Source organism: Centropristis striata, chromosome 5 (genome assembly GCF_030273125.1).
Source record: "Centropristis striata isolate RG_2023a ecotype Rhode Island chromosome 5, C.striata_1.0, whole genome shotgun sequence".
NCBI classification, from domain to species: domain Eukaryota; kingdom Metazoa; phylum Chordata; class Actinopteri; order Perciformes; family Serranidae; genus Centropristis; species Centropristis striata.
In genome coordinates this window covers 35147537-35164676 of record NC_081521.1, presented here as the reverse complement: position 1 = coordinate 35164676, position 17140 = coordinate 35147537, and the positions used below count along the sequence as shown (strand labels likewise).

The following is a 17140-nucleotide window of genomic DNA, read 5'->3' as shown; positions in this document are numbered from 1 at the left end:
GCAGTATCCATCAGTCCCTATTGTGCTTTTTTGCAAAATGCATATGGTTTGACGAAGCCTATAGGGGGAATGAGTCTGCAAAGAGTTAAGTAGGAGTGGTTTGGTTGCTCTTGACCTCTCTTTTGCACTTTCCTTATACAGTAGATGTCAGCACATACTCTGAATTTCCAGCCCTCAGTGTGAGAGCGATATGGAAGTGATGTGACTGCCTTGCCTAATCAATTTTTTTGCATTTCATTCTTCATTGCAGCACAGATGTAACATCTGCCTCACAATAAAGTTGTGTTTAAAATCTGACTCCCCAGACCATCTGTCATGTCACCTGCAGCTGTCAAAGCGTTGAAGTGGGAGCTCAGCGTTAGTGGCCAGGTGGTCAAACAGAGTGAAGGGTCAGTGAGGTTAAGCTAGGCCAGTCCAGTCCAAACCCGGCTAAGCTAAGAGAGCTACTTTCTCCTGAACAGTGGCAGAGGAGCAAATACCATACTTTTCTAATCCTCACCCTGATTGTCTTTGCATGAAAAATGGTGTAACTGGAGTTTTAAAGCGTGCTTTCTGCCAACTGTCCAGATGTTTTCAATGCCTTGGAGGGAAAGGCAAAAAACAAAAAAATCCGGGACTGTATCTTGCATGTTTTGTCATACAGCTTTTACTCAATGTTATTTTTTGTGTTCTTTTCCAGGAGATCGAACTGTCTTGCTCAATGACACAGAACATCAGGTTGACTTCAAGTCCCGTCAATGGTTCGGCGCCACTGTGCGTTCTCACGGTGACACAATTCTGGTAAGGAGACCCTCTCAGAGATGATTTTGGGGGTTGGGCTCAGAGGGACTAGAGTTTCAGCTTCGCACCACACCACTGGTGCTCTCTGCTGTTATGATTGGGGCTTTCAGTAAATCCTGCTCTGGCCACATGGCTGTGAGAAACGTCCTAATTCGAGAGATGTCTCACTCTGACATCAAGGGGGAATGTATATGTTCTTTGTTAGAAATTTGTCTCACAGATTACTGTCCATTAAGTTGTTGCCATTCAGGTGCAGTTTTCACCTCCTGTCTCGACACACCATAAAGAAATGTTTTGTGCCTCCCCCCGTGACATCAAAGTTGAGCCGCCTCTTGTTTGGTCTGATAGTGCGGGTTGTGACCTGGCTTAAGTTACGTGGTTACCCTGCTCCAGATGTACCGCTGACCTCAGCCCGGGTCTCCTCCTGAGTTCATCAGTGTGATGTTGCAACTGGAAAAACATCTCCCACCTAAAAGCTCACCCCATTCATCACCACATCTCCTCCCTCCCCTTTCCCCTCCTGACTATCCCCATTTCTTCCCACCTCCTCTCTCCCCCAGGCTTGTGCACCTCTCTACTCCTGGCGGACTCAAAAGGATGTCCCCCAATCTGACGCGACAGGAACCTGCTACCTCTCAGTCCAGAATTTTACCAAATTTGTGGAGTATGCTCCCTGTCGCACAGGTAACTGTTGCCTTATATTTTTTAAATATATACTTCGCTACATCTTGCCATCAGAACACCTTTTCCAAGGGCAAACCCCGAGCCGTTCTTGTCAAAGCCACCAGAGTCCATTGACAAAAGTCGTTTTTACCTTGCATAACACAGGCATTACTAGCTTGCCTCAATCGATTTACTTAGTTTTTGTGTGACTTTGATGAATCTGAACTAACCCTTAAAACACCAAACTAAAAAACACAAAAGTCTTTGCTAAACCAGCAACTACCGTGTTCTGCAAACTTCTTCGTCTGGTGGCTCTCAAGAGCATAAATCCGCTTCAGGTTCCCCTTGTTTAAACTTGGACAGGGCTGTCTGACAAGAAGGTAAGGCAGTGAAAATATTCTGAATTTAGCTCATACTGCATACAAGCCCACGTAAAAAAATCCAACCTATCCCCTTAATATGACAGGTATTGGGGTAAGATAAGGAAATGTCTATTGATGCAGTAAAGCCTTGAAACCTGCGGTTATGGAATATCAAATAGATACTGCATCAAATAATTAATGATGCACTCCACTCCTGTGTGTTGCAGAGATCAGTGATGCGGTGGGACAAGGCTACTGTCAGGGAGGATTCAGTGCTGACTTCACAACGGTAATTACTACGTTTTTGTTACTGAATCATCTGAGGGATAATCTTTTCCTTTTTCATTTTAGTAATTCACAGGTTTTATCTTTCAGGATGGAAAAGTGGTACTGGGAGGGCCGGGCAGCTACTTTTGGCAAGGTATGTAGGACATGCCAACCGACCTTTGGTAAAACCAAGCCTCAAAATGTCTTTACATGTTTATTTTCATTCCCTTACTCTAGGTCAGGTGATCTCTGCAGCTAAGGAGGACATTATTAAAGCGTACTACCCAGGCTATTTCATGCAGTATGTGAAGGGACAGATCCAGACCAGACAGGAGATGGCTGTGCATGATGACAGCTATCAAGGTAACGGGGGCGAAAAAATGTTGGCGCTTTTATAATAACTGAAAAATCACACTTAATTAGTTTGCCTTGAAAGCTGAGGATGATGTCTGTCCTCTTGTCTACAGGCTACTCTATCGCTGTTGGAGAATTCAGTGGTGATCAGGTGGAAGGTAAGTCAATATATTAATGTATTTATGTGGCCAAAGTTCGGTGAGGCATGCAAGAACAGCAGTGATGCAAATATTTCAGCTGAAGTGAATATAAACTTCAGTCAGCTACAATATTTTATGTGACTATTGAGCTGGAAACATCGTCATACTGGAATTCTTGTACTCTCCTGCTGGGCTTGTCCTGTATATTTTTGCTCCTAAATCTTTGCTTCATCTCTCGGTGCACCTCAGATTTTGTGACGGGGGTTCCAAAAGGACTGAAGCTTTACGGTTCGGTAAGAAAGCTTTATCATCGCTCTCATTTTGGTGCTTTTAGAATGAGAGCCCTGGGCTTTAGATTTGGATGTTGTCACAGTGGGAATTATTTTTTCAGTGAATTCCTTAGCAGAGACTGTGCTTATATTAGACCATATAAAAAGACGTTCACCATATGTGGCTGCTGTGTTGCAGGTGTATGTTCTGAACGGTACAGATCTGAAGACCATTATCAACTACACTGGTGAACAGGTGAGTCAAGAAGCTCCTATCTCCCACCTCTATACAAAGCTCCTTCATGCTCCACTTTGTTTTCTTTCACTCTTTGTTTTCTTTGCCCGGCTGCTCATAAGAGCTCTTAATTTGTTGAGTCAGAGTAAGCAAAAATAATTTCCTTTACAACGTTCTCTTAACTAGATTTTGGTCTCTTTCGTGGTTTGCTGTAAAGCTCAGTTATTAAGGGGAAAGAGCAGTGGCAATTTGTGCAAATGGCTCTGGGAATAGAAAGGCACTCGGCTCGTTTAAACAGTGATGATTGACTCAGCTGAATAAATAAAATCACAACTGAATTTGCTTACACTCTGGTAATTCAGACTGTTCCACAATGTCTCTACTTTTTTAGACTCAGGGGTCATGACAGAAAATCACAAAATTAATCTGACCTGGAACAGGAACAGCACCAAACTGGGCCGTACCTGTAAAACCCATCAAGCTTTCATGTTTCCTTCGAGCCTCCCTTTTTTCTTGTAATGCTGAAAGCAAGTCTGAAGTTTATAGGAGCATGATTGTTTTGTGTTCTCTAAGAATAAACCAAATCCTGATGTTGAGATTTTCATTGGCTGACGTTGTGAAAACACTTTTCTTTCTTTACAGATGGGATCATATTTTGGATATGCAGTGGCAACGACTGACATCAACAGTGACGGGTGAGTACTCTCCTTGTCCCTGTCTGTTTTTTTCTCACCCTCCCCGTCTTCCTCAGTCGCTTTCTTCCTTCAAAAGAGCCAAGATTGGACACCACCAACAACCCATTACAGGCGTCAATGTGTCTGAGCATAAATGAGTTTGTGATTTTCCTTTTCTTGTCTGCAGGATGACTGATCTGCTGGTGGGAGCTCCCATGTTCATGGTCCGGGGCTCCGATGGCCGTCTGGAAGAGATGGGCCGTGTCTATGTTTACATACAGCGTGGCCCCCTGAACCTGGAGCTCCGCCTACCTCACCTGACAGGCACACAGGTGTTTGGGAGATTTGGAAACACTATTGCACCATTGGGAGATCTGAACCAGGATGGTTTCAATGGTAAGAATGGAGATTGTGGTCAGGTGACTGATGAAATATATGAAGAAAAATAAGTTAGTGTCATGATTTATCTTATGTTTACAGTTTACACATGTGAAAAATATATTTAAAGCCCCCCTCCACTCAAAAATGTGTTTTTTTCAATGTGGCACAACCATGTCAAACGAACTAATAATTATATTAGAGTATTATTACGTGTCCGGAGGGGGACTTTAATTGATATACAGACAAGTTTAAGTTAATATTTAAAGTGCAAATTAATAAAGTAACAAACAGGTAAGAAAGGAAATTTGGTAAAAGTCCAAAAATAAGTTATTTTTCTATAACATTCAATTGGATTCAAGTTTTATATGACGATTATAAGTTTGGTCCGCTAACTGTCTAACCCAGACAAGCCTTTTTTAGCACACTAGTGACGTGGCTCAGGATGGAAATATCAGCACTTTGGTACAGACTATTGGCTGTATTACCATGACATTTTGTACATTTCTTGCTCCCAAAAGGACAAAGTCTAAAGACTGGTGATCCAATGACTTTTCCTCTACCTCACCCTTAATTTGCTGAAACTTCAGTTTATGACCAAATACCAGCAACACTAATGACATAATTAGCCTAAGCTGTACTTTGCGTTTACTGCTAATTAGCAAAAGCACTGCTATGCCTAAATATGGTCTCACAGAGTGACTGGCTGTGAGTCCTGATACTAAGAGGAATGTTTGGCCTTATAATATTAGACGCCTTTTCTGTTTATTTCTGGCTACAGATTTATACTTCATTTGACTCACATTTTACTTTTTGCAGATGTAGCTATCAGCTGTCCATTTGGAGGTGAGGACCGGCAGGGACTGGTCTACATCTATAATGGATACTCAGAAGGACTCAGGGAAAAACCATCTCAGGTGATCGCTGGCCAGTGGGCTGCTGGGGCTTTTCCTGCCAGCTTCGGATTTGCCCTCAGAGGCGCTCAGGACCTGGACATGAATGGATACCCAGGTGAGTGAGGCTGCAAGGATGTGATGGCCATTATTAGCTCTTTATATTGTTCGTACTGTACTCATGTATTCTAATTGCATTCCTTTATTCCCCCAGATCTCATTGTTGGTGCCTTCGGTGTTAATAAGGCAGTTCTCTACAGGTATGATGTTGTGAATTATGCAGTCTTTTGAATATGCTTATTCATGCCTTCATAGACAGTTAGCTTAGACTGGAAAGAGAAGTGCTTTGCCTGTCTCTCTCCAAAGGTAAAAAAATCCAACTACCAGCATCTCCAAAGCTCACTTTTATTAATGCATATAACTTGTTTGTTTTCTCTGTACGAAAACTGTGTAAAAGAGTTACGGTAGGAAGATTTTCACTTGGACAAGGCTTGCTAACTGTTTCCTTTAGTTTCTACTGGAGCCCACTGATTTATTGGTTGGCTATATTTACTGGCCTATCACAGACATATTGGGTTATTGAAATGATTTACCTACCTTTGAGTACCTTTGCATAGCATATTGATGCACAATTGGCACACTATCCACAAAGAAAAGGTCTGCTTTTATTCCCGCTCTAAAATTAATTATATTGGCTGCAGGTATCTCTTTCAAAAATCCCATATTGGTTGGGCTCCAGTGTTATGGCTAAGCTAATCTAACCGTCTTAATGCACAGATATGAGAGTGATATAGATCTATTGATTCCCTTAATTTCAAGCTATTACTAAGAGGCAGTAAATTTAATCCTTGAAGACTGGGTCTTAAATCTATATTGTTTTTTCTTTCCCACAGGTCCCGTCCAATAGTCAACACCAGTGCTTCCCTGACAGTTTACCCCACCATGATTAACCCCGAAGAGAAAAACTGCATGATCATCAATGGAAACAGCAGCATTCCTGTTTCCTGGTGAGTCATCAAGGCTTGTCCAGTACCAACCCTCAGTTTCCTGTCACTCTACCTCCGTGCTGCTCTGTTGGTATTAGTTTGACCCAACTGCAAAAAGATGGGCTTCTCCATTTCCGCCTCATGCATAAACACTCCTATCCTGACAGGAAGTTCTGATAAGGAATATCCTTTCCATCAGCAGTCACGGTATTAATTCTTACCGAGAGCTGCTCTTATCTGACCTATTTTCAAAATGTCTTCGTATCACACTGTTTCTGTTGAGCAGCAGAGAAATAACTTGCTGAATAGCAGCATTGTTAGCCGTTTTTGGCCTCGACTAAATGTGCACAGCACTCGGTTCCAGAAAAGGGGAAAGGAAACAGACGGTTGCTTGCTGCTCGACATGGTTGACACCGTGCTCATGTGTCTGCTTTTCCCCCTTTCCAGATCCTGATCCATAAAGGAAACTCTTGTATACACATGTGTCTTGATTACACTACGTTGCCTGGTGATGGGGAGTTTTTTTTGTGGGGGTGAAAGGAGAGCACAAGGGATAATGGGAGGGAGAGCGGAGGGGAGGGGCTGTAAGGTTTTTGCTGTTGCTTTGAATGAGATATTGTTTGGTGCTGGAACACAGCTGGGAAACATCAGGACACGTAGACTCCCGTGAGCGTGCGCACACGGTGCAGAAACAGGCAGACACTGGAGCTTATACATGAACTTATTACTACTCCTCGAAAGAAGTCCTTGTACACTTTGTGTCTTTCTGTCTCATTTTTCACCTCTCTTCCTTTTTCCTGTATTTTTTTTCACCAGACTCTCCCATTTTCCATTCTCACTTCTTCCAGTGTTTGCTGTGTGCCTCTTGTGTGGGTTTACTAGTAAAAGGATTGGGGGTTTTGGGGTTGTCGACTTTTTTGGACAGCAGCAGCATGTTGTGCGGCTGATGTCATGGGAGAGAGCTACGGGCTTATATAGACAGCCATTGACTGGTCAGCACTGAAACCTGAGTCGCCCAATTTCACCCTTCTTAACTCTGCTATTCCTTTTGTGTGTGGGGGGGCTGTGGGTGGAAAACGGAGACACTGCGATTTATCAGCTTGGCTGGCGAAAGTGGTCAGATGCCAGCATGTCTCCAAACATTTGGCATTTTTCTCATATTATGCATTGTATTCCCATTACGTCTCGTGCCTTGTAATGTGAACCTTGTAAGGAGCTGACACAAGAAAATGGGCCATGAGAGAAAGTGAGAGAACAAGTGAGGGCAAGTGAGGTGTCCTGTGCGTACAGTGTATTTATACTGAATCTCTGCCATAAATGAATATGCTCCCCTCATCATGTCCATGCCCCTTCTGTCCAAAACAGTGTCAACCTGAGTTTCTGCATATCTGCTGATGGGAAGCACCTACCAGACATCCTAGGTGAGCCAATTTTCCACATCTGCATTTTATTACAAGTAAGGAAACTGTCAAATCGCCACCAATGGTAATGTTTTAAACCTGAAGCAGTCTGTAGGATAAAGTGTTTTGGCAGCAGATTTTTGGATTTCGTTATGACAAAAAAGCCAGTGCAGTGTGCAAAATATCTTCAGTGATCCACCTTTAATGACCAAACCTCTTCTGTGCTCACTCTCCTTCCCTATCAGCAGCTAGTTATTATCTGTAATTACTCCTATATACAACTGTTCCTCGTGCCATTAAGTGCAAGTTACATTGACTGCATTGTGTGTGCGTCACATTATTTATGGTGCTCTTTTTTTAAAGCTGTCATTACGTGACTCAAGAACATTCATCAAGCCATGAATGCTCATTTGTGTGTATTTTATGTGCTCCAGATTTCCAGGTGGAGGTGCAGCTCGATAGTAATAAGCACAAGCAGAAAGGTGCAGTGAGGAGGGCTCTGTTCTTGGATTCCCAGCAGCCCTCTCTGCAGAGGAGCGTGAGGGTGCGCCATGGAGAGCGTGTATGCGACAACACCAAGATCTACCTAAGAGTATGTTTTTTTTTCTCACTGATAAAACCCCTTACTGTGATTATTCGCCCTGCAAAGCGGCATAGTTATAATCTTGAAGATTTTCATTTCAGTTAATGTCTATTGAGTCTGTTGGTGAATGAGGAAACGCAATTGTTCCTATGGCCCACTGATAAAAAAGCCCTTCCATTTACAGTATTGGGCCTACCTACAACTGGGTATTTTTGGTGACATTCCCAGAAAAAAATCACAAGCACACCCAGCAGTGATTGGTTGCCAGAGACGGCTTAACAGACTTGATCGTCAGCTCAATCGTGTGTGAAGTGACGTCGTGTTTTTCCTGCCTCTGCTAGCATTGCAAATAAATAGTTACTTCATCTCAACAAGTGAAGAAAAGAGACATTAGTACAGTTGATGAAACTCTAAAAAAGTTAAAGTGAGATCCAAAAACGATCCGCTTATTGCAATAGGTGGCGCCAAAAACAATAAAACGGAGATCTTTGAGGTTGTAACTTTAATTTTAATGACCGAAAATAAATGTGAATAAGAGCAGCTTTTCTAAAAACAACAACTATGAAGCAGTAGCTGTGGTTAATATGCAAACCAAAATATTCTTGACCAACAACTTTTGTGAAAACTGCATCTGACAAAAACCCTGGTGTATGTTTCTGTGACTGCAGGAGGAGAAAGACTTCAGGGATAAACTCTCCTCCATCTATGTGGCCTTGAACTTCAGCTTGGATCCAGAAGCTGCTGCTGACTCCCACGGCTTGCGGCCCATTCTCAACTATCAGACCACCAACGTCATTGAACAGAAGGTATTTCGACCTGTACTACATCTCCTCAATCTTTTATCCAGCAGAGTAAGCTAACCCTTACTTCCAGCATCAATATATGGTGTAGCAGTGTTCCCTAATAATGAACATATGGTTCTTAGATTGCTTAGACTTTTGCACCCTGAGCTGATAAGAATATCCACCACATTGAGTAATCATTCCCCGTATCACCAGCCAGCTACTTACTGACTTTCTCCCGTCCCTGATGAAAGAGTGAGTCTGTTCTTTTTAATGTAAATTCTGAACTACTCTGCTGGGAAGAGGGCCAGAGTGTCTGGAAAGCTGTTTTCAAAATGAAAATGTGAGGCATATGTACAGCGGAGTGTTTCCCGGTCCCAGCAGGAATTGCTCTCAGCTTGCTTGGCTGCGTTACGGTACATAGGTGACTCGTTCCAGAGCTGCAGACGCAGAAGGGTTGGTAGATATTTCAGGGTGGGGCACATCCAGGCTGTTTGCCCATCTGGTTAAAATCTTGCGGCATTTTGCCAGTTTTCCTCTGGCAGTGAGTAGAGTTGGCTAAACATGTGGGCAACCTTTCAGCTGTGGCACAGTGTGAACCATATGTGAGTTCAGCAACCGGTTGGGAGCTTTTTTTTCCAGAGGTGGGAAACAGCATAGTGCTATCTCCCTGTCTTTCTACGTTTCCCTCTCCATCGTGGTTTGTTTCTATCTTTCTGGATCAGGACTGAACCCTGTCATTGATGTCGTTCCTAGATATCAAAGCTGTTTGGCCTCCAACAGATGTGGTCTATTACTGAACCAAGACCTTGAGACTAGCCTGAGCTAAATATCATCCCGAAACCTGAAAAAGCCAAACACCCAAAGCGAGCTAACCTGATCTGTGTATTTGTGTGTGAAGAGGGGAGTGGGTGTCGTGTCAGACTGCCAACATATTTCATTAATCTTACTTTACACTGTGTTAATGTAACAATGTATAAACAGTGAGAGGTGACTTTTATACCGCAGCCTTGGCCTTGATCAGGCACACGGTGCCCTATTGATTTCCACATGTGCTCTGAGAATGTGTGGCAGTCGATGTAACATTTCATTGACTCTGCCAAGTTCTTGCTCTCTGCAAGCTGGGGTGAGAATGAGAGATGGTTGATGTGCTCGGCACAGGCTCAGTCTCTCTTTCTCATCCTAACATATTCCACATGTTACTACGAGGAGTAAAGACAGTATGATGGATCTTTTAATTGAGATCAATCTCCGATTTTGTGCACAGTCATACATTTGTGCAGTGAGGATCTCAGTTGTTGTTGCCTTTTTAGAACTTGGAAAGGGCTGAAAATGTGAATGAATGCCCTCTTTGTTCTTAAAATAATAACACCTGACCAAAGGAGTGGGAATTTGATTAATGGATAACGCTCTTTTAGCCAAGTTTTGATTTCCCTGCCCTCATTATGTCACATGCTGAGGTCGGTGTTGTTGTTGTTTAAGTACAGTGATTGGCCTGCGAACGTCGTTTTGCTGCCCTTTACAGACACACAGACCCAGGGTGCACATGTGGCCAAGTTAGCATGGTGGTTATCATGGTGTCCATAATTAGAGCCCCTGGATGGTGTAATGACAAGGGGGGCGCTTGGCTCTCTCTAATCTCCTCCTCTATTTCTATTTATTATCATCATCGTCATGAGCATCATCACACTGTCACAGGCGCAGCGGGATGCAATTTAGCAATCCGCAGGGCTTTCCCTGCCGCTGCCCTGCCACACGTTCAGCGGTCATCCACTTATCCGCCAGTGTTTCTGTTCCTTTCTTGTCTTTGCTCCACTGTAATCTCTGGAGCCCCCACTTCTGCCTTTCAGGTCAACAGAGATATCCTATGTCTCAGTGTGTTTCTCTAGGCCCCTCCCTCTCCATATGATCATATACCGCTGCGGTTCGCTGGGTGGCGTAGAGTGTGGTGAAAGCGTGGTTCGCCACATTGCGCTGTGATGTGGCGCTGCTGTCGAGAGCTGGGAGCTGGCAGCTTTGTGCTCAGCTCCACAGGAGTATCCTCTGGCACTGTCTCTGGGCTGGACTCTTCCTCCGTTCATCATTTCCTTCACTCACGCTGCACAAACAGAGAGCATGTGTGTGCCGGGACAGCTGGTTCAGGGGAGTGTGTCTGCGTCTGTCATGACCTCACTGAGTCAGACATTGTCCCTCGGAGCCACAACACTGTTTTTAACAGTCTGATGATGCAGTGATGATGTCTTGTAGATAAAGGGGACTGCAGTGCAGGTGTGTGTCTGTGTGTGTGTTCGGGGGTGGTCGGGAAGCCGGGGTGGAATTTATTAGTCATACCACATGTCGCATCTTGCTACACTCACCCTGTTGTCTCCCATAAACAGATACTTGATTTATCTCGTGTGCCTAATTCCCTTCACATGTAGAAGAAGTGTGTTTTAGTCATAACGTACTGTATGATCATCATCAGTCTGCAGCCCACATTAAGCCTTTTATCACCCCCAATGTGCATCTTATAGGCTCAGATTCTGTTGGACTGTGGAGAGGATAACATCTGCGTTCCTGACCTGAAGCTGGCAGTTCATGGGTGAGTCTGTTCATTTCCTTATGCACAGGGTTCCTACGAGTGCCGGAATCCTTGAAAACACTTGAATGTCGCCCTCTTTTTCACTAGCCCTATTCCATGAAAAATAACATAGTAGCTCCTCAACCATAAGACATATATGCATATATCAGGTATCCTTTGATAGGTAAGAAACTGAATTTATTTTAATTAAACTCTATTACATTTCCAGAGAGAGGAAAAAATAAGATGTTTATTTAAAAGACAATATCAGAATTACCCCAAATCCTTATATAACAACTAATTCTTATATTTCAGAAGTTCATATTTGCACAGCTTTATTGTTTAAATGCTGCAAGCTCGGCTCTGTGGATTAAGAGGTCATTGTGGTGTTTTCAAGGTTTGAAAAGTGCTTGAAATGTATGTTGTATAGGATGGAAGTCTACAAACAGGTGCCACTTTTTGAAGCATAAAACTTTTTTGTGTTTTCCTTTAATTTGTCAGCCTTTCTGTTGAATGCCATCATGAAATATAATTTTGGTTGTTTATAGCACAACAACATCTAATTTAACGTGATGAAAATGTGAAATATTCAGTGTCTTATATATACTGTATGTACTTTATATGAACTGCACTTATATAAATATGTATTTTACCACAGCTGAAAGGTGCTGGAAAAGCTTGAAAATTGTTTAAACTGGACTTTGGAAAAGGTGTAGAAACACTGTATATGTATATAAAAATCCCATAATATATGGATGGAATTTAATATCAGGAAACATTTGAGAAAGTGTTGGATAATACATGTTCCACTGTGAACAGGGTCACTGAACTCTTCACCTCCACTGTACAAATGGGACTTGGATTGGAGTGCTAAAGTGTAAATACAGCTGTTTTTGTTGTTCCGCTGCTTTGTTTAGTTTAACATACCAGAGAAGGACTGTTAATAGCTGCAGTGTTGCGGTAGAGTTGGGTACTCTGTCCTCTGAAAACAGGAAGCAGCTCTGGTCTACAGGTGCTATGACAACCACTTTAAGGAAAAAGACAGGAGAGATGAAAGGGAAAGTCTAGGAGCTGTGTGGCAGAGTCCCAACCTCGCCTGCTTCTGAAGCCGTCAGGAGCAGCCTGCCTTCCACACTTTGATTCTGAAATCTGTTAGCATTTTTCTTAAAAATAACAGCCGCCCCAATACTCCCTTCCCTGCTCTGTCATTTTGATTTCACATTCCTATATTTATCTACCATCTGCCTCCATTTTTTTTAGTGTATGGCTGATCCATCGCACATGGAACAACCTGCTGTGAGTGCATGTTAGCGCTATATATGCTCCGTCCAAGTGCAACTCCAGAAATTGAGACGTGATCGTGTGATTGGTGCAATTTAAAATAATAGCTTGATGTTTTTGTCTGCTCTGTTGTAAATTAAGGCCGCTTAATAGTAGTAAGAGTGGCTGATGCGACGGCTGTGATTTAGTGGAATTTCAGATAAAAAACGAATCCATCATTCCTGCAGTGTTGTTTCTTCTATTTCACTGCCAAAGCACATAACCTGTCAGACCAAAGGTCTCTCAGGGAAGCTTTAAGGTTTTGTGGTGTTTTCTAATTTTGAGTCTTTATTTGTTTTAAAAAGTGCAATGCCAGTTAGAATCAGACTAGGGTTGACTCGCATGCTGGCAGAGGATCAGCTTCAGGACTCGTCTCTCTCTTGCTCCCCTGCTCTGCTTTATGAGGGCGGGCTGTAATTAAAAGCGTCTGTGTGGCCCTCCAAATGGAATTTCTCATTGTTCTGAGCTGTGGAGCGAGGTGGAGGGAGTGAGAGAAAGCGAGGAAGGGGGTGGTGCTTTACAGTCCTTCGCTGTGTTGTTAAGCGTGTATGACTTTATTACCACATCGGAAAAGTTTTCATTTAATGGTGGGGCTTAGTGAGATGAATCCAATCAATGTGTTTAATAGAGGCCAACCTATTTAGGATTTTAGAGTGGGAAAATTACCGATGATTACACATATGATGGCAGATATAGTGAAATTATAGGCTTGAATGAAAATAGATTTTCAATGTGGCTTGTACACTGACTTTGCCCCAATGTGATTCTGCAAAGATACTGAAAACAAATAATAGTGTTAAAGAATATTTAACATTATTAGACATTGTCAATTAGTTATGAAGTGAAAACCGAGAAAAAAAATTGGCTAAATAAACATCAGTCCTGTATGTTCAGTAACAGTCATTTTGCAGATTATTTAAAATAAAGAATAAATAAAAATAAATAAATAAAATTAATGGTTACTGCCATTTCTAAATCACCCCAAGCATTGTTTTCTGCGTTGTATGTTGTATGTTCTGTAAAAAAAAGAAGAAAAGTTTTCATAATGGCACGTATCAATCGATATGTCTGTGACCAGCCAAAAAAACCCAAAAAATGTATTAATATTATTAAAGCAACAGACAAACATAGAATGTTATTGTTACTCAACTCAACTCAACTCAACTTTATTTGTAAAGCACTTTAAAACAACCACAGCCGCAACAAAGTGCTGTACATAAACAAACAGAACAAGAGACAATAAAATAAATAAAACAGGAAATAAACACTAAAATAAATAGATTCATTGCTTTTTAAAAAACAATTTAAATGTTACCTCACAACAGCAGCATTAGACGACTTTATCCATATTTATTCAACTCAGGAGTTGTGACATTATTTTACCTTACAATTGAATTTGTTAGTGATCAACTTTTTCTTTGCTTGGGTCCTCAGGAACAGGAAGGAAGTCTACCTGGGTGATGACAACTCACTGACCTTGACTTTCAACGCCAGGAATGAGGGAGAGGGAGGGGCGTACGAGGCCGAGCTGTATGTGGTGCTGCCACCTGAAGCTGACTACAGCGGGATTGCCCGCAATAATGAGGTGACTAGAAAATGACGACGGCCGGTGGTCTTTTAATTGATCACTTCCTTTGCTGTGGTTTGACCGATCTGTCCTCTTGTTTCTCAGAGCCTGACCCAGCTGACCTGCAGCTACGAGACAGAGAACCAAACCCGATACCTCAGCTGCGATCTGGGCAACCCGATGAAGTCTGGCACCAATGTAAGGACACCACTGTCTTTGGCAGTATTAATATGAGGATTGTAGGATACGGCACTGTGGTAACATCATGATTTCCTCCTCTTTGAAGGAAGAAAGTTGCTTGTCATCCCCAGTTTTAGTGTGAACAGCACAGGAAAAGTCAGTACGTGTTAGGAAATGTTGTGACAGGAAGAACAGATTCCATCTGTGCCCTCAGCTCCCTGCTGGGTAGAGTTCCCCTTTTTAATGATGGAGTCACAGGCTGGCATGCTTTTAATAGGTCTGGAGAGGAAGAACGTCAGCTCCATGTTAACTGGAAAAGATAGGCAGACTTTGCCATTTTAAAAAGAATTTGCTGTCATCGAAAATGCTCACATTTTCCTGAGGAAGGTCTCCGATTGAGTCATTATTGATCTGATGCGTTGTAAGTAAAAGGTAGATGCAGAGAGACTTAATGTACCAGTTTGTTTTGAAAACAAATGGATCTGAAATAATGGATAAAGACAAGGCAAGGCCAGAACTCTAAGCCACATTTTGAACCTGTCCATGTGTAACAAATCTGTCTGGTGGATAGATGAGTTCATAGACTGACACACCCAAGAAAATCGCCTATCTATTAGATGGATGAGAGGACGGCACGGTACTTATTGTTAGTCAGTGTCTTACCTGATGAATCCAAACTCACCCTTTAAAACACAGAAGTCACAGAATAATGCAAACTAACTAACTAACAGATTGAGGCAGCAGCAGCAGGGATTCTCATGTCTGGTGGCTTAGACCAGAGCATAGAACAGCTTCAGTTCCCCATGTCTTCACGTAAACAGGGCTGTCTGAAAATATTCTAAATATGGCATATGCTTAAACTTACGTTGATTTTTTTATGTGGGTTTTTTTGGGGCTAAAATATGTTTATACTGAGTTATACTCCTGCCTGCTTCTCTGAACTGGGGAGCTTGCTGACATTGATTATGGATAAGTACCTCATACAACCCCATTAAGAAAAATCCAAACTATCCCTTTAACAGTAGTGTCCATAAAAGAGAAAAACTTCACACAGATTTCAATTTCAGTGAAGGCCATGCATGTTCCCCACCTCTTCCTTCTCTGTTTCCTGAAAATATAATGCTTTGTGATCTACTTAAAAAACAAAGATGATTAATATGTTGGCTCTTCCTCTTTGCAGCTGTGGGCAGGACTGCGCTTCACAGTGCCACGGCTGAAGGACACGCACAAAACTGTTCAGTTTGAGCTGCAGATTCGCAGGTACAACTTGTTGTCAACATACAGCGGGCTCTGGTTCAGCAGCACTAATCTCCTCAGCTCTCGAAATGATGTCATCTAATCAGAATCTTTTTCTTCTCTCTGTTTCCACAGTAAAAATGAGAATAATTCCCACAGTGAGGTTGTGCCCTACAAGCTGGAGGTGGTTGTTCAGGCTGAAGTCATTCTACAGGGGTGAGCTGAGTGTTAGGATTCCCTCATTTGAACTGTTGGGATTTCATTAAGTTTCTGTTGCCTCCCTACGCATTTTCTCACCTCCTCGATTCTCTTTTTAAGGGTGTCTCGACCAGATAAGGTTTTCTTCCCACCGGCCAACTGGAAGGTGACCAAAAACCTTGGGGTGGAGCAGGACGTAGGGCCTGCAGTGGAACACATCTATGAGGTAATCATCCATGTTTTTAGCTGTGAAGACTCATCGCGGGCTGAGCAGATTGGGCTGGAAAGCAGATTCTACTGTTCATGAAGCAAGTTGACTTCCCCGAGCAGCAATGGAGAAAAACCAAACAAGATGTACTCCAGATTATGTAGTGTGATTTATTCTCAGGCATTGCTGATCCACTTTCACTAGCGTGAGATTTAACAGTGCTCTACTTTAGGTGACCTATTTGCAGATTAAGAAAATATGTCAAATATGAAAGTTTCATCATGGGAAACCTCCCAGCTGCAACTTAAATATGAAGCTATCAAGCTGCTTTTGAAGTTCGAATATTTCACATACTGACGTTTCCCTTTTCATTTCCTTTTTCCAGCTGGTGAACAACGGGCCCAGCCGGATCAGCCACACCCTACTTGAGCTGCGCTGCCCCCTCAAGGTCCAGGATCAAAATCTCCTTTACCCTCTGGAGTTCTCCATAGAAGGCCCCATCAACTGCACCTCCGACAAAAACATGAACCACCTGAACCTCAAGGTAAGGCCCATTCCTATTTATTTTTTAACCATATCCCTTAATTTTGGAATCTAGTGGTTGCAATCTCCCCCTATGAAGTAGAAAAACCCTTCAAAACCCTGATACGTCATCAGTTGTCGGTCACGTTTACGCAAACAGACACAAACGGGTGATTTTGTTGCCTGAATCTCAGCAGCAGATCTGACTTGGCCAGGCCAGCAGCTCTCGTCTCCTAAACATTGCAGCAAAATACACATACTTGTCAATGAAGTAAATACTTACATTTTTGGTTTTCCTTTATTGCCATTACCCGCCAATGATCACAAAGATTTCTTATACTAATAGTTATGATGCATTTTATTTATTGGCTTCTTTTTTAAGCACCGAAGGACACCTTGCATGCACAGTTAAAACGAGCAGCAAAGTATCAAACATCCGAAAAAATTAAAACGCTAATATACAAGAATAAGTTAATACAAAATTCACGGTCACCCATAAAATTGTAACAATTTTTTTTTTCCAGACACAATCCTCTGTTAATTGTGGTTTAATTTTCATTGTGATATGTTTGGAAGAGATTAT

General features: G+C 42.3%; 1 protein-coding gene across 1 annotated transcript in view; it reads left to right on the top strand.

Annotated features, from left to right (window-relative positions):
* itga5 (integrin, alpha 5 (fibronectin receptor, alpha polypeptide)) overlaps positions 1 to 17140 on the top strand; it is a 41022-nt gene that overhangs the window by 15644 nt on the left and 8238 nt on the right. Inside the window, exons 3-25 of the mRNA XM_059332922.1 lie at positions 680 to 780; positions 1341 to 1464; positions 2033 to 2094; positions 2181 to 2226; positions 2310 to 2435; positions 2540 to 2584; positions 2816 to 2859; positions 3035 to 3091; positions 3713 to 3765; positions 3932 to 4140; positions 4942 to 5133; positions 5230 to 5275; positions 5909 to 6022; positions 7367 to 7422; positions 7836 to 7993; positions 8653 to 8790; positions 11280 to 11347; positions 14081 to 14231; positions 14319 to 14411; positions 15574 to 15653; positions 15765 to 15845; positions 15948 to 16053; positions 16421 to 16579. Of these exons, the coding sequence (XP_059188905.1) occupies positions 680 to 780; positions 1341 to 1464; positions 2033 to 2094; positions 2181 to 2226; positions 2310 to 2435; positions 2540 to 2584; positions 2816 to 2859; positions 3035 to 3091; positions 3713 to 3765; positions 3932 to 4140; positions 4942 to 5133; positions 5230 to 5275; positions 5909 to 6022; positions 7367 to 7422; positions 7836 to 7993; positions 8653 to 8790; positions 11280 to 11347; positions 14081 to 14231; positions 14319 to 14411; positions 15574 to 15653; positions 15765 to 15845; positions 15948 to 16053; positions 16421 to 16579 (2309 nt within the window). The remainder of the gene's footprint in view (positions 1 to 679; positions 781 to 1340; positions 1465 to 2032; positions 2095 to 2180; positions 2227 to 2309; positions 2436 to 2539; positions 2585 to 2815; positions 2860 to 3034; positions 3092 to 3712; positions 3766 to 3931; positions 4141 to 4941; positions 5134 to 5229; positions 5276 to 5908; positions 6023 to 7366; positions 7423 to 7835; positions 7994 to 8652; positions 8791 to 11279; positions 11348 to 14080; positions 14232 to 14318; positions 14412 to 15573; positions 15654 to 15764; positions 15846 to 15947; positions 16054 to 16420; positions 16580 to 17140) is intronic.